This window comes from Scleropages formosus, chromosome 18, assembly GCF_900964775.1.
Source record: "Scleropages formosus chromosome 18, fSclFor1.1, whole genome shotgun sequence".
NCBI lineage: Eukaryota > Metazoa > Chordata > Actinopteri > Osteoglossiformes > Osteoglossidae > Scleropages > Scleropages formosus.
Window position 1 is genome coordinate 6,320,126 of NC_041823.1, and position 20,586 is coordinate 6,340,711.

Below are 20,586 nucleotides of genomic sequence, written 5' to 3' on the forward strand. Positions count from 1 at the left end.
GAAGTAAACAAAAAATTAAATAAATAAAAATACACACACACACACACACACACACACACACACATTTTCAGAACCGCTTGTCCCATACGGGGTCGCGGGGAACCGGAGCCTACCCGGCAACACAGGGGCGTAAGGCCAGAGGGGGAGGGGACACACCCAGGACGGGATGCCAGTCCATCGCAAGGCACCCCAAGCGGGACTCGAACCCCAGACCCACTGGAGAGCAGGACCTGGTCCAACCCACTGCGCCACTGCGCCCCCCTAAATAAAAATAAATACACAAAAAATTACAAAACACTGCAATAACCAAAGACATCACATCAATACCCTAAAAATATTACAATAATGTACAGTTTTAATGGCATTCTTATTATTACACTCATCAGTAGTGTTTATATATTGCTTACAAGTGGCACTGTAACAATATCCCTTTGGATCAAGGCTCGGATCATTCTTATTTCTCTGAAAACCAGGTGAAAAACACATCTGCCTTGCAGCAGAGGAGCATGGATCCATGTCTGAGTGGCGGGAGTTAAAGAAGATGTTGGGTTTTAAGCATAATGACGCCTGAGGGTATGGCATCAAAAACTATTGCAAATTCCTTTCGGTTTACAAGTGTCTTGTACTGAACCAAGAGTTTATCAGTGCATCACAGGTCCGCTAGATGGAGACAGATGGAGGATACCTAAAAGAACTTTCCGAAATTAAAAAAAACACCAGGGGCAGCATAAATCATATTCGCAGATAATATTATACTCATAACAACACCAGGGCACACGATGAACATATTACATTGTAATTAAAGACAAAAAAAAAAGATAGCAAGTAAAATAAGTGCAAATTAGAAAATCCAAATTCTATTATATCATGAAAATAGAATTTAAGCTTCATGTCACCGCCAGGATACATTTTATTACAGGAGAGGATCAAAAGTCGTGTGCTTTTTACTTGACAGAAACAGAATTAATCCAGAACAGAAGGTGGCGCTACAACACATAGCCTGTAAGAGCGAAGTTCTTGCAAAAAGAAAAAGGTGAACGACTTTTTCACTACAGCCTCACAGGTTTGTTCGTAACTCACTTTGTTCGTAGATCAAGCAGCTATATCAGTGAAATCAGTAAAAGCGATAATTATTTGTTGGTGTGTTATGGTTTTGTAGAAAATCTTTGACCTATCCATCCATTTAAAAGAATTTTCTTGTTTAGCTGCACTAAAATGGAAAGTAATTGATGTAATTGTAATTGACTGATTCACCCTGTAACATTTTGCTTCATTTGTCACCGCTTATGAATGATCAGCAGCCAGGAGCCGTTGAATTAGACTGGCTCTCTCGTTTGAGGGCACTTTAACTGCTATCCGCAGGGTAAGCTGTAAAAGACAGGTAATTTTCTCTGTTTTAGACTCAAGTGAAAAATGATAAGAGAATCAATTAATTATATTAATTTATTAATTAAATTTACAAACTCGAAAAGTGATATTCCTCCAAAAATGTGTAGAAATGTGTAAATTAAACGCAATCGCTAATAGACACATGGACTGAGTCAGTAAGAAATATGAGTATATTACGGAGGGCCTAAGTCTTGGTTGTCTTAAATTGTATGTGTTGGAAAGTAATCCTTTATTATTTATGGTCGGAATTACGGTGGAGGCGCTGGCCCGCCGAGCCGCTAGAGGGCAGAAGCGGAAGTTCCGCGGTGATACCGCACGGATTTCCTGTAAACAAAGATGGCGTCCTGAGCTCCGGGTTGAGGCACGCGTGGATGCTAGTTCGTTGTTTTTCCACCTTGTTTACTAGTATTTCTTTCAAAGAAAGTTTTATTTCACAGCGAAGTCTGATATCCAGAGAGCGAAGAAGAAGATGAAAGTGAAGGTGCTGTGCCGAAACCCGGACGACTATGTCCGCGAAACCACCAGAGACATCCAGCGTGGTACGATCATGATATTCATTCATTCTTCATGCTTGACAATTACTGTATCCACCTTTTTGTGTGTGTATATACCACATACAAAGATGATTAATTTTTTACTACAATAAATTTAAACTATTTTTTCTGAAGCACTCTACCGCGCTTTTCCTGTTTATTCACCGTGAGTGTTATACTGTGTGTTATTTAACGCTGTATTATTTAGCATTATGAATAATTCAGAAATTATACGCATGTTGGTAGCGTAGTGGTGCTGCTACCGCTTTGTACCCAAAAGATCACAGGTTCGAATCTCACCTCCAGCTAGTTCTTTACATTTGTAATGATTTAATGAATTTATTCATTTTAGTTGACACTTTTCTCTAAGCAACTAGTTACAGTGCTAAGCCGTTACAGTATTTAACCATTACAGCCAGGTAATTTTACCATAACAGTTCAGGGTAAATACCTTGCAAGGGTACTGCAGCTGAAGGTGGGGATCATCAAACTGTAACCCCTACAGCTCAGCTGTCCCATTAATCATTGATGATGGGCAGCATGATCATCATGGGGGCACAGCACTGCTGTCTCGCAGCACCTGGGTGGTGCGAGAGAACGTGGGTTCGAACCTCGGTCAGTCTATGTGGAGTTTGCATGTTCTCCCTGTGTCTGTGTGGATTTCCTCTGGGTACTCTGGTTTCCTCCCACAGTCCAAAGACATGCTGTTCAGATTCACCCATAGTGTGTGAGTGACAAAGAGAGAGTGTGTGTTTCACTGATGCATGGATGAGTGACCCCTCGTAAGTAGTCTATCTAGCAATGTAGTCACCTTGGTGAATAAGGTGTGTGGGCTAGTAACACTACATAGTACCTGTTGTAAATCGCTTTGGACAAAAGCGTCTGCTAAGTGAATAAATGTAAATGAAGTAACATCCATTTTCAGTCCCCAGAAATTATGACCCCACGCTGCACCCATTTGAGGTGCCGAGGGAATACACTCGGGCAATGAACGCCACCAAGCTGGAACGCGTGTTCGCCAAGCCCTTCGTGGCGGCACTAGATGGCCATAGGGATGCGGTGAACTGCATGGCGAAGCATCCGACCAGTCTGTCCACGCTGCTGTCTGGCTCCTGTGACGGAGAGGTCGGTAACATCCCAACAACATTAATACCCCTCTTATTCATAAGACCTAAATACAAGAAAGTTACACTCTTCATGAGGAGTTCTGACTTCTTTCTCAGGAAATGATGCGATTTGTGTGCGTTGCAGGTCAAAGTGTGGAACTTGCCCACGAAGAAGTGTGTCCGCACGCTGCAGGCGCACGAGGGGTTTGTTCGAGGAATGTGTGCGCGCTTCTGCGGAACCTCGTTTTTCACGGTAACCGACCTGCACTCCTCAGTCATAGTCTGTGTGACAATCAGCCTTTGTGTCATCGTCTTCATTTGGCAGCCCATTGCTTGTGAGTGGTATTTAGCTGCTGGCTCCCATGTTACAGGTTGGTGATGATAAGACCATCAAACAGTGGAAAATGGAAGCACCTGGTTATGGAGAGGAAGAAGAACCACTGAATATGATTCTGGGAAAGGTAAGGGGGGCAAGGAGATGCTCCTTTCCATCTTGGCCTCCCAGTCCTGTTGCTGGTGGGCTGCAGTGTGGGCTGGTTTCCTGCTGGATAGGAGCAGATTCAGGGCTGGGGGAAAAAAAAAAAAACAACGAAAAGTAGTTTATTGACTGGAATAACTGCGCTAGCTGAATACTTGAGCCGATTGAAAACACAGCAGCATATACACTCTACATACACCGGCCTTTCATGACCTTCTCACAACAATCCCCATTAAGTACACCGGCTCTTCGTATTACGAAAACATTTGCTCTGTCGCAGATAGAAATTTTAGACGATGCATAACTGGGAAGCGCAGATAAAAATGAACAATCCAGGAATTTTTTCCATATCTCCAGAAGTTCATAACTTGACCATTTGTAAGATGTGGAGCTAGTGTTGTACAGAAGTGTTAGGTTGCCATGTATGTTACTGCTTGTGCCAAAGAAGAGCATTGTGAGACAGGTCGTGCTACTTCCCCACAGACCGTGTACACCGGTATCGACCACCACCAGAAGGAAGGCGTGTTTGCGACTTGCGGTCAGCAGGTGGACATCTGGGATGAGCAAAGGAGCAGCCCCATCCGCTCATTCACCTGGGGGGTGGACAGTGTGAGCTGCGTGCGCTTCAACCCTGTGGAGGCGAGTCGTTTTCTGGCTCTCATTTAACACCTGGGATCAGATGGATATTAATATCAGCGCTGTAGTTTTTCATTTCTGTATGTCACTGATGTTGGAAGAAAGTTTTTAATTTTTCAGACTGGGTGTGATGTGTATGCTGACACTAAACAACCTCCTCCTGTGTGTTTTCTCTTGCAGACGGAGCTTCTTGCCAGCTGTGCTTCAGACCGAAGCATCATACTGTATGACATGAGGGAAGCAACTCCCCTCCAGAAGGTACAACAAGAACCTCCACATTTGACTCATAGTGCCTTTACGCAGATGGTTTAGAAGCCACAGGTTTGGCGTTGATGGTATGTTGTGGTTTCCATACAGGTTATTATGAACATGAGGAGTAACACCTTGTGCTGGAATCCGATGGAAGCTTATATCTTCACGTGTGCAAATGAAGATTACCAGTAAGCAGCATTTCCGATAAAGCAAAAAGAAATAGCCTTTTGTACTGCTGACGTTTTTAATTCCATTCTTCATTCATGTGGAACTTTAATCAGAGCCTGGTAATTTTTTTAAAAAATTTTTTTATTTTTAAATATTGTTAGACACATTAATGGACCCTTATATAAAATAGCAAATTTCAACTTGACTTTCACCCTTTGTACTGCCGTATTGGTTAGGTATATTAAGTAATCCATATTTTGTTAGTATGGGATATGCAAAACAGGCTTTTACTATAATGGGACTCATGCCTCCATTCCTCTGGGGACTTCTTAATGTCTTAATAGTTAAATTTGGTACCAGCTGATTAGTAACAACTGACTTCATAATTGAGATGGGCTTCCAGAAGCTTGCAGGTGACCGCTTGTCCCCCTGTCCCTTCTCTCCCAGCCTGTACACATACGACATGCGGCAACTGAGCATGCCCATTGTGATGCACAGTGACCATGTGTCAGCAGTTCTTGACGTGGACTACTCGCCGACAGGGAAGGAGTTTGTGTCTGCCAGTTTCGACAAAACCATCCGCATCTTCCCAGAGAAGAAGTCTCACAGCAGGTCAGCCTGTGTCCTCCCCCTTTCCCCTCACATCCATGAAGACTGGTCGACCTCATGGCCCTGATGGTATTGGCGGTGTGCCGGAACCAACCAGATTTCACTGCTGCGTTGAGCTGCTTAGCTTTGATTAATAGGAGGAACAGCCTTTGGAATAATGGTTTTCACCATATGAATGATACGAGTGAGCAGACACATGAAACTTGTGTGAGAGCACTCAGGGTGTGTCCAAGTTGTGATGGCTCTTGGTCATACATAGTTAAGAACTGTTCATAATCATATCACAATGGTGCATCTCACATCTAACCAGTTCTGTTAATCCACGCATCATCAAAACCCATTTGCCTCATGCAGGGTTGTGATGGTCTAAACCATCCATCCATCCATCCATCCATCTTCCTCCGCTTTTATCCGGGGCCGGGTCGCGGGGGCAGCAGTCCGAGCAGAGTACTCCAGACTTCCCTCTCCCCGCACACCTCCTCCAGTTCCTCTGGGGGAACCCCAAGGCGTTCCCAGGCCAGCCGGGAGACATAGTCTCTCCAACGTGTCCTGGGTCTGCCCCGAGGCCTCCTCCCAGTGGGACAAGCCCGGAACACCTCCCCAGGGAGGCGTCCAGGAGGCATCCGGAACAGATGCCCGAGCCACCTCAACTGGCTCCTCTCGATGCGGAGGAGCAGCGGCTCTACTCCGAGCTCCTCCCGGGTGACTGAGCTCCTCACCCTATCCCTAAGGGTGCGCCCAGCCACTCTGCGGAGGAAACTCATTTCTGCCGCTTGTATCCGCGATCTCATTCTTTCGGTCATGATCCAGAGTTCATGACCATAGGTGAGGGTAGGAACGTAGATCGACCGGTAAATTGAGAGCTTCGCCTTACGACTCAGCTCCCTCTTCACCACAACAGACCGGTACAATGACCGCATTACTGCAGACGCCGCACCGATCCGTCTGTCGACCTGCCGCTCCATTTTTCCCTCACTCGTGAACAAGACCCCAAGATACTTAAACTCCTCCACTTGAGGGAGCAACTCCCCCCTAACCCGGAGGGAGCAATCCACCTTTTTCCGACTGAGAACCATGGCCTCGGATTTGGAGGTGCTGATTCTCATCCCCGCCGCTTCGCACTCGGCTGCAAACCTCCCCAGTGCACGCTGCAAGTCTTGACTTGATGAAGCCAACAGGACCACATCGTCCGCAAAAAGCAGAGACGAGATCTCGCGGCCACCAAAACAGACACCCTCCGTTCCCTGACTGCGCCTAGAAATTCTGTCCATAAAAATAATGAACAGAATCGGTGACAAAGGGCAGCCCTGGCGGAGTCCAACATGCACCGGGAACAGGTCTGACTTACTGCCGGCAATGCGAACCAAGCTCCTGCTCCGGTCATACAGGGAACGAACAGCCCGTAGCAACGAGCCCCGAACCCCATAATCCCGAAGCACCCCCCACAGGATGCCACGAGGGACACGGTCGAATGCCTTCTCCAGGTCCACAAAACACATATGGACTGGTTGGGCAAACTCCCACGAACCCTCCAACACCCTAGTGAGGGTATAGAGCTGGTCCAGTGTTCCACGGCCAGGGCGAAAACCGCATTGCTCCTCCTGGATCCGAGGTTCGACTATCGGTCGGATTCTCCTTTCCAGTACCCTGGCATAGACTTTCCCAGGGAGGCTAAGGAGTGTGATCCCCCTGTAGTTGGAACACAATCTCCGGTCCCCCTTCTTAAAAAGAGGGACCACCACCCCGGTCTGCCAGTCCAGAGGCACCGTTCCCGAACTCCACGCGATGCTGCAGAGGCGTGTCAGCCAAGACAGCCCCACAACATCCAGAGACTTGAGAAACTCGGGGCGGATCTCATCCACCCCCGGAGCCTTGCCACCGAGGAGTTTTTTGACTACCTCAGCAACTTCAGCCAGGGTAATGGACGAGTCCCCCTCCGAGTCCCCAGCCTCAGCTTCCTCTACGGAAGGCGTGTCGGAGGGATTGAGGAGATCCTCAAAGTACTCCTTCCACCGCCCGAGAACATCCTCAGCTGAGGTCAGCAGCGCACCACTTCCACTGTAAACAGTGTTCGTGGAACACCGCTTCCCCCCTCTGAGTCGCCGGACGGTTTGCCAGAATCTCTTTGAGGCCGACCGAAAGTCTTCCTCCATGGCCTCACCGAACTCCCAAGCCCGAGTTTTTGCCGCGGCGACTGCCAGAGCCGCGCTCCGTTTGGCCCGTCGGTACCTGTCAGCTGCTTCAGGAGTCCCATGAGCCAGCCAGGCCCGATAGAACTCCTTCTTCAGCTTGACGGCATCCCTTACTTCCGGTGTCCACCACCGTGTTCGGGGATTGCCGCCGCGACAGGCACCGGAGACCTTATGGCCGCAGCTCCGAACAGCCGCACCGACAATGGAGGAGCGGAACATAGTCCATTCAGACTCAATGTCCCCCACCTCCCTCGGGACCTGGTTGAAGCTCTGTCGGAGGTGGGAGTTGAAGACCTCTCTGACAGGGGCCTCCGCCAAACGTTCCCAACAGACCCTCACTATGCGTTTGGGCCTGCCAGGTCTGTCCAGCTTTTTCCCCCGCCATCGAATCCAACTCACCACCAGGTGGTGATCAGTTGACAGCTCAGCCCCTCTCTTCACCCGAGTGTCCAAGACATATGGCCGAAGGTCAGAAGAAACGACTACAAAGTCGATCATCGACCTCCGACCTAGGGTGTCCTGGTGCCAAGTGCACTGGTGGACACCCTTATGCATGAACATGGTGTTCGTTATGGATAAACCGCGACTAGCACAGAAATCCAATAACAACTCACCGCTCGGGTTCAGATCAGGGAGGCCGTTCCTCCCAATCACGCCCCTCCAGGTATCACTGTCGCTGCCCACGTGGGCGTTAAAGTCCCCCAGTAGAACGACAGAGTCCCCAGTGGGAGCGCTTTCCAGCACGCCCCCCAGGGACTCTAAAAAGGCCGGGTACTCTACACTGCCGCTAGGCGCATAAGCACAAACGACAGTGAGAGACCGTTCCCTGACCCGAAGGCGTAGGGAGATGACCCTCTCATTCACCGGGGTAGACTCCAACACATGGCGGCTGAACTGGGGGGCTATTAATAAGCCCACACCAGCCCGCCGCCTCTCACCTTGGGCAACGCCAGAATAGTGGAGAGTCCACCCTCGATCGAGTAGAGTGGTTCCAGAACCCAAGCTGTGAGTGGAAGTGAGCCCGACTATATCTAGACGGTATCTCTCAACTTCCCGCACCAGCTCAGGCTCCTTCCCCGCCAGTGAGGTGACATTCCAAGTCCCAAAAACCAGAGTTGGCGCCCGAGGTTTGGGTCGGCCGGGCACTCGGCCCCGACCACCGCCCAAATCACAACGCACCGGCCCCTTATGGTTTCTCCGGCAGGTGGTGAGCCCACCGAAGAATGGTCTAAACCCTGTCCTACAAACACAATGCATCAGACAGGGTATGTCTTTGGTGGGATACCAGTCCGTCACAGGGCAGACATACACTTATTCCCTCACCCATACATTCCCACTACAGGCACTTTACAGTTACGACTTCACCTGAAACGCATGTCTTTGGACTGTGGAAGGAAACCAGAGCATCCAGAGGAAACGTATGCAGACTGTACACTGATTGAACATGATTTGAACCTCTGTTGAAACCCATAGCCCAGGAGCTGTTCTGATACTGGCAGTACCAGCAGCACCACCATGGCACCCCAGTGTGTACATTTTTCTAGAGTTTGTGTTCTTGGCTGTTTTGTGGAATGCTTTAGAGCTCACAAAGACTTGCGGGTTACAAAGTATGTAGGTGAACAAAAATACCCACACACTGTCTATCGCTCATAGATCCTCTCATTAGAATAATTAGTTAATAACAAGCAGTATTGATCCACAGGTTTGTGTAGCATGCCTTCCTGATGGATGCTGTGTGCTTTTTGCCGCCTTTGTTTTATAATCAATTCTGGTGTTCAACATAAGAGGCGCAAGGTGTGATTTAGTGGGATATTCACAGAGCGCTGAATAAAGTGTTCAATCAGCATCTCGATTCCCAACTCAACGGGAAGATAACGAGACTGTAAATGCAAATGAAAGTGCCTTGGCGACATGGTGAATGAATCAGGGTAAGGGATGATCTGGAATGTCGTGAGATGTGTGTAGGGTGAAAAAATTAAGTTGGATACGTACTACTCTTCGAAGAATACAGTACATAAGAAATTGTCAATTTTATGTCCCCCCCCCCCACGGACAAGATGGTGTATGACGGAATTTTCTTCTGAGAGAATTAGCAGAAGTGGTAGTCACGTTGTACGGGAGCTGTGGAGTGGGTTACTTCCTGATGTACATACTTTGATTCTTATTTTCTGTCCTTCACCTAGAGGTCAACAGAGCAATATCACTCAAAGGTTGTTTTTATCTGTGAGCTGTGGGCCATTTTTGGGCCACCTTGGGGTGTTTTAACCTTTCCTGTTCCTTTCTGTCCTCCACAGAGAGGTTTACCACACTAAAAGAATGCAGCATGTCATCTGCGTGAAGTGGTCCCTGGACAACAAGTACATCATGACCGGCTCAGACGAGATGAACATTCGCTTGTGGAAAGCCAACGCCTCCGAGAAGCTGGGATTGGTGAGTTCTCTTCTTCCCGGGTTCTGTTCCAGTTTTCGCTCCTGCTCGTTGACCTCCTCGTGCTGTTGCCCTCCTCACTACCGTCTCTTGTACCTCTTACGTCTAATTTCAGTTTTCCTTTCAAGTAATGATTTATACATTTTGTGAAATTTGTTGATAAACTTAATTCATTATTGTGATGGCAGCTGATAGTGTAGTAATTGAAACTGATGCCTTTGAAACCAAGGGTTGTTAGTTCAGATCTCAACTACTGCTGTAGTACCCTTGAGCAAGATACTTACCCTGAATTGCTCCAGTAAAATCATCCAGCTGTGTAAATGGTAAATAGTCGTAGGGAGATTAACGTCCCATGTCACTTTGTAGAAAAACATCACATAGTTGAATAAATGTAAATTATTTTAGCATTTATTGAAAAACTAGGAAGAAATTGTGAAAAACTTTATTTCTTTTTAATTTTCCTCTTAGGATAAGAAAGGGGTTAAGTAAAATGAAGAGAAATGCAGTAGCATTTTGTGAATGAGCTCAGCAGAGTCCTGGATTTGAGTGCCTCGTGTGCCGCTGTACTTGGTGCTGTGCTCAGTGCTGCCCCCGGTGGTTCTTTCCCTACAACTTGCTGCTCTGTGCAGCAGGGCCATCCGTCTCAGTGCTGGCAGAGGCCCCCTAAATAGCATGTGGTTGGTGCATTAGCCCAGAAAAGGAGAGGCTGTGTTGTTGCAGCCAAACAAGCTGATGGGAGCCATTGGTGTCCGGGGGGCACCGTCCATGGTTGTGGGGAGGTAGTGGTCAGTGTCCAGTCTGAAGCTCAACCACAGTTCCTGTGTTCCTACTGCCTGTTGATTGTAGAAACATCCACACTAAAGCTGAGTATCTTTAGCTCCAGTATTTGTGTCTTTTGGTACCCTTGCCTGCTAATTTCCCCCGTAAACGCAGCTCTTATTGCAAGTTCCTCTCACACAGGAAGTACAGATCACTCGGGAAAAGCATGTTTTCTCAATAACTGCTTGTCTAGTGATGGGTCATGGTGGTCCAGAGCCTATCCTGGCAGCACAGGGCAAGAGGTATCGCATCCCGTCAAGGGTGTACTCTTCCATTGCTAAGTGGTCAGACACACATTTGCTCACACACAGACAAACACTAAAGGCGATTTAGAGTGACAAACTTAGCGCACACTTCCAGCACGCCACAGACTTATCTGGATTTGAACCTACATCTGAATCTATAACCTGGGACATGTGCATCACCAGTGCTACCCGCTGCACCACCATGCTACCTCTTACTCTCTGCATGTTAACTGCAGCTTATAACAAATTGAATTAACTAAAATTGTTACTTAGTTCTTCTAAAAATGGACCATGCGGCATTAAACTATCAGAAGGAAATGTTATGGGGAAAGTGGGGCTTCCTCGGCCCGTTCCATCCTCTGGCCGCATCCACGCTCCATATCGCTGTAATGCAGCTCACGGGCTGGAGCACACCAGCTGCTGGCACGTGTCTTACTGTAAGTACATGAGACAAAATTTATTCGGAAGCCTTCCGCTTAAGAGGTCCTGACAGCAGGCACCTCTTCATCAGCACTTTTAACGGGCCAATCACTTAGAGCAAGAGCCATGAAAATTACCAATGAGATGCTTCTCCGGTGCCATGTGGGGTATTTTAATTAAACGGGAAGCGCTGAATCAAGGCTCTGTCTGGGCTTTGCGGCAGGGTCTGGTGGCCTCGCCAGTCCTAATTGTTCAATAAGTTTCTATACGAAACATTTGAGTATATTTGAAGTGGCTTCATCAACCACTGATGTCAGCTCATTTTGGAAGTTTGAGAGTGTATTGTAGCCCTCTGCTTTTTTCTGGACTTACTGTATCGTTCAGTTGTTGCTAATGTAGGCGGCATAGTGGTTAGGGCTCTTGCCTTGAAATCTAAAGACTTGGGTTGGAATCCCACCTGTTGCTGTAGTATTCTCTAAAGGTATACCCTGAACAGATACAATAAAAAAATTAGCCGGCTATAGTAGGTAAATCATTGTAATTAGCTTAATGTGCAAACATAACTTTGTCACTTGGGAAGAAGGCATCGGATCGTAATGGTTAATGATCATATGGACTGTGTGGTTTGCTGCTTATGTCTGGGCACCCGGCTGGGAGAATGCCCACCACGTACCAGATCTGTGCCGTCGCAAGAAATGCACTTCTTAAACCTTTTGTGTTCAGATGAAATGAAAATGAAACACTTCTGTTGGCTTTTGAAAGCATCAGATAAGCTTGACAAAAGACAAAGCTCCTTGCTTTTGACAACCATCAATTTGTTTTTTTTTTTTTTTTTATTATTTTATTAGAAACTTTTTCATATAACAATCAGGGATTTCAAAGTGATGGACTGAGTGTTGCATCGTGGAAGTGCACAGAAGTTCATGAGTGTTGAATGCACAAATTCTTTTGCACAGATTCCTAAGTTGCTGCTCTCAGAAATCACTTTATAATCACCAAAGATTTTCTTCAGGTCTCACTTAGGACTCGACACCATAAAGTTTTCCCTGCCCGTATTTCATCAGAAGATAAGTTAAGAATTTCATAAGCGACAGTTAAAGGGCCTTAAGTTTTTTTTTTTTTTTTTTGGTCTATGGCTGCATTGCAGTTCAACCAGATCAGCAGCAATTTGCTGCCTTGAAATAAATTGAGTTTAAGATAATCATTGCTTTTAATTAGAATAAAAGCCCTTTAAGAGCAAGTGCTTAGATGTCAGCGCACGAGAGGCCCGGCACACAGCACAGATTTATGGGAAATGAAGAGAGGAGGGTGTGACTCTGCTCTGCTCAGATGGTTCTGGGATCTCTTCGTTGACAGAGTGCGGAGGTGAAAGCCCTGCACCAGTTGGAGCCCAAGGTGAGGTGCTATTGTTGAAGAGCTTGGGGTTTGACACCAACCTGCTCCAAACTCCACCAGTCTGCTGGGTTTTAATCCACAAGGGCCTTATGTTCCTGTACTGTTTTATACTTTATAACTTCTATGGGAACGCTTCTGCTCTTCGAAACATCTGAACTTCATAAGTTCTTTCCCTAAATTTTTACACTTTCAGTGAATGATATTGACCCTTCCTGCCCAAATCCAAAAGTATGTGAATTTTTATTATAAATCAATGATTAAGGAGCATCATAAATCATTAAGAATAGATAATTAGTGTGCATAGCACATACATGCAAATGCAGTGGGGTGGAGGGGCTGTGAGCACTGCAGTGGGACGGGTTAATGAGCAGCTCAGAGCCTTTGGGTTTCTCTCTGCGTTTGCGATTTTGCGGAGCAGTGCAGTCGACTTGGTCCACGAGTTCACATCTTTTCTTTTCTGGGGAGTTGAGACCAGTAATTCTGAGAGTGTAGGTTCCCCTCACTTAACAGGCCTAATAAATTCAGTGAAATCAGTCTTGGGGTGCGGAACTGCTAAATGGATGTCGCATTACTGTCATTTCTTATAAGGAAAATTTTTGTTTATGGGCTGACAATGTGACACCTGAAAATCGCTAAAACATTGAAAGATGTTATGAGCAATAAAATAAACACTGGCATTATTTTCCCTATTTGAGACAATAGTAATTAGCTTTTTAATATGTTCTCCACTAAGTTGGAACATGGATAAAAATTATTTATGGGTAACAAAAAAGCTTTTTGGCATGCTTGCTGTATTTCTAGGAAGCTGGTCCCACCCCAAACATGTATCATGTAAAGCACAGAATGCCCTTTATAAGGTGCACTGGGACTGCGTTTAATAATGTGTCCTCTAGAGTGGACAAGAATGGACAGCTGGATCTCAGGAAGATATAAAGGACGCAAATCCTGGTGCCAAAGTTCTGTTATGTGAGCCAAAGGGCACCAGTTTTCATGTTGGGTTTTGAGTTGAGTCTATTCAGGAACTGTGTGCGTTGGTTGTTCAACGGATAAGGAAAGGGCTGTAGGGAGATGTGGTGGACGTGAATGATGTGGCTTTTGGACCTTGGGTTGTGGGTTGAGATGATCCCCTACTCAATCTACTCTTTCCCTCTTTTCCCCTTCAAAGCTGAGCACCGCTCGAACCCCCAGCCTTCTGCTGACCCTTTCACTTAACCTCCTTCTCCCTTTCCTCAGTTAACTACTCGGGAGAAACAGGCCCAGAACTACAGCCAGAAGCTGAAGCAGAAGTTCCAGCACCACCCACAGATCCGGCGCATTACACGCCACCGCCACCTGCCCAGGGAGATCTACAGCCAGCGGAAGGAGCTGCATGTCATGAAGGAGGCGCGCCGCAGGAAGTGAGTGCTCCTCCTCGCACCTGCCCTTTTCCGCCGCTCCGCTCTCATCCTGCCATCGCTGCGTCCTACCTGCCCTCTTAGCAGGAAATGACCTCCCTCATCTGCCTTCATCATTCGTGTCTCAGCATCACTGTCAACCAGACTTAATTGTTCTCGACATGTCACGAAAACCTTTAAAATTTCTGCTAAGCTTCTCCAGGAAGTGCGCTGCTCATTTGGTTCCTCTGTGAGTGTGATCCGATTGCTGCACTTTTTTTAGCCCCAGTGAGTATTGTGTAGGTGCGGATTAGCAGACCGGTTGCTGGGCTTGGCTCAGCCGCAAAGGGACTCGGTTCCTTTATGACATTTGCTCGGGCCCACCGTCGACTTTCTCTTCCAGATGGTGCGTCCTCATGGTTTCCAATTGTCTTCCAATTTGGGATGCTGTGCCAGTGTGCAGTCATTTTTAGTCATTCTGTTTTTTTTTTTTTTTTTATAAAGCTTTTACCAGCAGAATGTAGAGGATTCTGTTTGTTCTCCTCGGCTACTTTTTGTTTTTCTTCACTCTGAGCGGTGGGCCGCAGAATCTAACAATATACAATTTGTATGATTTTTTTAGTATTACTGTTAATGTTGTAATCAAATTTATCTGCCACTCTTCTCCCATCTAGTTTACAGTGTTTGTAGCAGAGCTATATTGAATTGTTGGCACATTTGTACTGCTGGGTAATTTTACTGTAGCTGTTCACGGTAAGTACCTTGATCACAGGTACGACAGAGGCAATGGGGATTCAAACCCGATACTTCCAACTGGAAGGCAGTGGCAGTAATCACTATGCCTGCAGCTTGTGGCGATCACTGTATTTTACCAGGAAACACCTGCATTTTAGCGCATTCTCTGTGTGATTCACGGGAACATTAATTACTTGTTAGGCCAGAGGTGCAACTGATGTGTTCTGAACGTTCAGGAACAGCTCTCAGCCCATCCAAAAAAAAACTCTCAAATGTGCCTTCTCTGCTTGTCAGCTTCTTTTTAAAATGTAAAGTTTTGTTGGCACATCACCGTAGTTAGAAACTTTTCCATGCAGTCTCAAATATTGACTCCTAATAAATAAATAGTGATTAATTGCTAGTTGTTCTACATTGATTTTTTTTTTTTTTTTTTTTATTATTTGAGGTTGAATTGTATTCTATCCAAAGCAATGGTATTAGTTATGGCAGCATGTTATTAGTCTTACTTTCATAATTAATGGTAATCGTTTCTTCAGGACAGTCCATAGAGCACACTTCAGAGGAATGACATGAACTGCCGCGGTCATGTGATCAGATCATTTGTTAATTCTGTTGCTCAGTTATCAATTAATGTGCTGGTTGTATATCACTTAATGTGTGTGTTGTGTCTTTTGCAGGGAGCTCAACGTGCGCAAGCACAGCAAGCCCGGCTCCATCCCATATGTGTCGGAGAAGAAGAAACACGTGGTCGCAGTGGTGGACTAGAGTGTGGTGCCTTCTGCAGAGTCCGTCTGCTTGGTGACGCTATGCGTCTCCACCAAAGGCCAACCGCAAAGGGAGCAGTATGGTGCTGGGAAGATCACTACTCCTAGGGATCACTGACTCCTCTCAGTCATGCATCTAAGGCTTAAGATGGAATAGGGGAATTTATTATTTTTTTCTGCCCACTCTTACTGTTGGTTTAAGACTCTTGGAATCGTGCAGTGTTGAATATCCAGCAGCTACGATAACACCTTGAAAATTCAACTCCTTTCTAACAGTTTAGTGTCCGCTTGCTTTTATATTGGATGAATGAATCCTTCACCTGCATACATGTGATGTAACAAGCGATATGTTACTCTTGAATACCTGTTTGTATTAAAATACTCCAATAAAACATGGACTGTAATGATGAGGTATTATTTGCACAAGGGCCTTTCCAAGCCAATTATTTGCCATCTGTTACCCGAGTGTTCAGTCTGGATTCTGGTTTTCCAGCTCCTTGACAAACTTTTTTTTTTCTCCTGAGGAAAAAGTATTTGCTTGTTCAGGTGTTTGGTTTGCCTTTGGAGTAAATATGTACTGAAAAGGTTGTCTTCTCTGCATCACAAATCCACCTTCCTGTCTCTTTTTTTTTTTTTTTTTTTTCTTCTTCTTCAGTGGGCCACTATAGGTAGGGAGATGACAGACTGAACTCTGATAGGATCCTCAGCATTTTTTTAAAGATTATCATATAACAGTGAAACTAATGGAAAGGGTCAAAAATAAGGTCAAGCAGTAAGCAATGTGTTAGTGTCTGACTGCACTGATCGCTGAAGCAATGTCAACAGACACACCATAAAATGCTTCTAGATTTCACAGAATCCAGGCACACCTGGAATTGGTGTGTAAATGGTGGTTGACAGGTTCTCCGAGGGAGGGCGGGGGTTTGACACTTTTTGTTTGCTGTTTACAGCTCAATATGCACATATTTTGAGTTAAAGTAAGCACAGCACTGTTTCTTGTTTTTATAAATTCAATTTGAACAATAATTCTATAATAAACACATTAAAAAATAAAGAAATATGTATAAAAGTAGCTCATTTAAAGGATTCACTTCTCACGGGCCGCAAGACCCGTTTTGTCTGGTGAAATGTTAATAATTAAGCTTTCAAAGGTATAAACAGCTGAATTCAGGTTTTAGTTCTAGATGTTAATGTATTTAATAAGTTAAATGTGTCTATGATGAGTTATAAATCACTTTTTTTTTTTTTTTTTTTTTGCTGTGTTGGTCAGAGTTGTGGCCTAAAGTGAAAACATGAGTCTAATGCCTGCTGATTAACCTTTTTTTTTTTTTTTTTTGCTCTAATACATTATAAGTTGTTATGTATACGCATTAACACTCCGCTGACCGGGGCCTTCATAAATAATTTAATTTCCAGAAACTTGATCATGGGCTTTTGTGTACCTTGTTGTAGCTATTAGGCTGACACTAAACCCAGGGGGATGTGCCAACATTCAGACGCAATATGCAGCGCGTGTACAAAGTGACCAGATGGGTCCAGTTGTAGTTTTATCAGAACAAAATTTTGTGAGGGAAGTGTTGCTCAAAAGGGGGACGTGGTGGTGCAGTGGGTTGGACCGGGTCCTGCTTTCCGGTGGCTCTGGTGTTCAAGTCCTGCTTGGGGTGCCTTGCGATGGACTGGCGTCCCATCCTGGGTGTGTCCTCTCCCTCTCCAGCCTTTTGCCCTGTGTTACCAGGTTAGGCTCCAGCTCCCCGCGACCCCGTATGGGACCAGCACTTTCAGAGGATGTGCGTGTGCGTGTGTGTGTTGCTCCATGCCCAGCTGTCAATCACATAAAGTGTATATGAACACCCACTACTCTCCATGCTGCTGCAGATGCTGTTTTCATCAAACCTAACCACCACCCCACCTCCTAAAGGTGTCCCACTGGAGAGGCTCAACAACCTCGCTTGACAGCAGGTTTGAACCCTCTCGCGGACTCTAAACCATTATGGAAAGTACACTAAGCATTTTCCTGAGTCCAGGATCAGAGTGCAATAGTTCTAACTTCTGAAATATGGTTAATGTACACAAGGAAATGAACATCTATCCAATATGCCTTCCTACAGGGTGTGTCTGGGATTTATCATCTTGTACTGATAATAACCTGGCAGTGGGTTAGAAGACCTTTGACGGGATTGTTAAACCATGAAAGAACCCAATACTGGCTTTTTCTTCTATTCTTGTCCAGTTAAGGTTAAACTGGTAGAAGCTGGGTGGTTTTATTCTACCAGTCATCTTAGAGGACATGGATTTGTTACCTGGAGATTGTTGGTTTGAGTCCCTATCCCATTGCAGCACCTATCCCAAAGGGATGTGGTAGAAATACATGCTTTGCTGTGCAAAAGTGCAAACTGCATAATTAATTTGCTGCGAAAGTGTCCCATAGTAATGAATAATTATCAGTAACATGAGATCAGCAGTAATCCATAATCCTGTCACTTTTGTGCACTCATGGTCTCACAAAGACCGATCCACGCTTGGCTGCTGATCCAGTCCGGATTTTGGCACCGATCCTCCCATCTGTGCCGTCAATGGAACACCCCCCCATCCTCGTTCCACGTAGATCCAGCGCTCCTCCCACCCCGTCCACTGGGGGTTTTTAATTTTCCTTTTTTTTCACTGCATCCATTTTTGTGCATTTAAGAAACCTCCAAGAACCAACAACCTGGAGGAGAAGGAGCAGGAGGGCGAGGAGGAGGACAGAAGATCGAGAGCAGAGCCCTGGTTTCCAGGATGCCACGATCCTCCTTCTAGAAGATGACAGCCATGGGTTAGACTCGGGGAACCGACAATGATGGCAAAATAACAGCAAAAAAGGCAAGTAGTGCTTCTAAGAGCCGCGCTCAGCTGGACCAGGGGATGGAGGAGAGGGATCCGATGGGGGGCGGAGGGAGGGGGGGGGGGTTGTTGGCTGACGGAGCGCGATGGTGGATGATGCAGGGTGATGGAGAGAGTGAGTGTGTGGATCACCTTCAGCCAGCAGGACTGGTCGCTTCTCCGCACACGAGAGGCGCTTCTCCCCTCATCGCTTCACCTCCTCGGCTCCTCATCTCTTCCTCTCCGTGCGCCGATTACTGTGTTTAAAATCATGTGTGGTGTGAAGGTGGAGGTCCGGCTGGCCTCGCGCTTGTGCCCCCGGCGCGCGCACTCACACACACACACACACACACACACACACACACACACACGCACACACGCACGCACACGTCTCGTGCTGCTGATCCTCATTTGTGGATTTTATTTTATTTCATTTTATACCTTTAACTTTACCTTAAAAAATTAATTGTATTGTTTGCTGGTGTTTTTGCGGACGGGGGACCGACCGCTTCTCCGGGAAGCGTGAGCCCTTCGAGCTCCCAAAAGTCCTCCTGTTTTAAGTTGCATTTTTTTTTTTATTTTATTGCTTGTTTTCCATAATTTGATGCTCATTCACACACACACGTGTTCACGCGTTCCTGTGCTCGTGCGCCCAAAAGAGCCGATTTCCCACCCGCTTTTTTATCCAGCAACGCGGCTCCTGTGTTTGTCCCCAGATGTTTCAGAGCGTCGGACTGAATTCCACGCTGTTCGGTCATTTTTCGGTCGATGTAATTTTCGAAAGTGATGTTTTGATCGGACGACCTGTGTCATGTGGCTGTTTGTCGGTGTTTTCCAGCGCTCTGGGAGAACATGTCGGCTCCACACGGGCCCCGGGGTGTCCTGCCCGAGATGCCCGACCTGAGCCACCTCACCGAGGAGGAGCGCAGGATCATCCAGGGCGTCATGGACAGGCAGAAGAAGGAGGAGGAGAAGGAGCAGTCCATGCTCAAGTGAGACCCTTACACACCTCTGCCGTGTGTGTTTTCTGTGCTCGGTGAAATGCGGCCCCGGAGCTGTCCAGGGTGCTGAAAGTGCCGTGGTGCTGCTGCTGGTGCTGCTCCTGGTGCTGCTGCTGGTGCTGATGGAGGTGGTTGCTGCTCATGGTGCTGGTGGTGTTGATGCTTCTGGACGTGCTGGTGTTGCTGATTCCGGTAGTAGTTCTGATTGCGAACATGCTGGTGGTTTCCGTGGACCCAGTGTTGGTGGTGCTGGTAGTTCTGATTGAGAAGGTGCTGGTGGTTTCCGTGGACCCAGTGTTGGTGGTGCTGGTAGTTCTGATTGAGAAGGTGCTGGTGGTTTCCGTGGACCCAGTGTTAGTGGTGCTGGTAGTTCTGATTGAGAAGGTGCTGGTGGTTTCCGTGGACCCAGTGTTAGTGGTGCTGGTAGTTCTGATTGAGAAGGTGCTGGTGGTTTCCGTGGACCCAGTGTTGGTGGTGCTGGTAGTTCTGATTGAGAAGGTGCTGGTGGTTTCCGTGGACCCAGTGTTAGTGGTGCTGGTAGTTCTGATTGAGAAGGTGCTGGTGGTTTCCGTGGACCCAGTGTTAGTGGTGCTGGTAGTTCTGATTGAGAAGGTGCTGGTGGTTTCCGTGGACCCAGTGTTGGTGGTGCTGGTAGTTCTGATTGAGAAGGTGCTGGTGGTTTCCGTGGACCCAGTGTTGGTGGTGCTGGTAGTTCTGATTGAGAAGGTGCTGGTGGTTTCCGTGGACCCAGTGTTAGTGGTGCTGGTAGTTCTGATTGAGAAGGTGCTGGTGGTTTCCGTGGACCCAGTGTTGGTGGTGCTGGTAGTTCTCATTGAGAAGGTGCTGGTGCTTTTCATGGAACCCATGTTGGTGATGCCAGTAGTTCTGACTGAGAAGGTCCTGGTGGTGTTGATGGAATAAATGTTGGTGCTGGCAGCGCTGACAGTGATTATGGTTTCAACTGTGCCTAAACTCTTCAGTTGTTCACAGTGTGAGCACGGGCTGCGCGTGTGTGTTCATCCTCTCCGGACACACAGTACGGCTACACTAATGCGCGTTTATGGATTTATCATAGATGGGAATATTAATGAGTGACGAGGGGTGGAATGTGAAGCAACCTCCTCACACACTGGGACTCGCGCGTCTCTTTGGCGGTCGCTTGTCGGGCTCTGCTTCCCTTCCCTT

The 20,586-nt window shown here is 46.7% G+C and overlaps 2 protein-coding genes across 2 annotated transcripts in view; both read left to right on the top strand.

Moving 5' to 3' along the window:
* The first annotated feature begins 1,711 nt into the window (after positions 1-1,711).
* dcaf13 (ddb1 and cul4 associated factor 13) lies at positions 1,712-16,134 on the top strand. The gene is made up of 11 exons (XM_018762848.2): positions 1,712-1,928; positions 2,848-3,047; positions 3,174-3,281; positions 3,400-3,489; positions 3,990-4,145; positions 4,323-4,400; positions 4,500-4,582; positions 5,010-5,174; positions 9,658-9,793; positions 13,903-14,066; positions 15,455-16,134. The coding sequence occupies exons 1-11, from the start codon at positions 1,859-1,861 to the stop codon at positions 15,540-15,542; spliced, it is 1,338 nt and encodes a 445-aa protein (XP_018618364.1). The 5' UTR covers positions 1,712-1,858; the 3' UTR covers positions 15,543-16,134.
* Positions 16,135-18,191: 2,057 nt separating this feature from the next.
* Positions 18,192-20,586, top strand: part of rims2a (regulating synaptic membrane exocytosis 2a) — a 182,905-nt gene continuing 180,510 nt past the window's right edge. Inside the window, exons 1-2 of the mRNA XM_029259821.1 lie at positions 18,192-18,400; positions 19,239-19,392. Coding sequence (XP_029115654.1) covers positions 19,253-19,392 — 140 coding nt within the window. The 5' untranslated portion in view covers positions 18,192-18,400; positions 19,239-19,252. The remainder of the gene's footprint in view (positions 18,401-19,238; positions 19,393-20,586) is intronic.

What these genes read in the sequence shown, in the direction of transcription:
- dcaf13 (XM_018762848.2), top strand. Translation starts at nt 1,859, where the DNA reads ATGAAAGTGAAGGTGCTGTGCCGAAACCCGGACGACTATGTCCGCGAA. An exon ending in TGAATATGATTCTGGGAAAG is followed by an intron (nt 3,490 to 3,989) that starts GTAAGGGGGGCA and finishes ACTTCCCCACAG; the next exon opens with ACCGTGTACACCGGTATCGA. An exon ending in TGTGCAAATGAAGATTACCA is followed by an intron (nt 4,583 to 5,009) that starts GTAAGCAGCATT and finishes CTTCTCTCCCAG; the next exon opens with CCTGTACACATACGACATGC.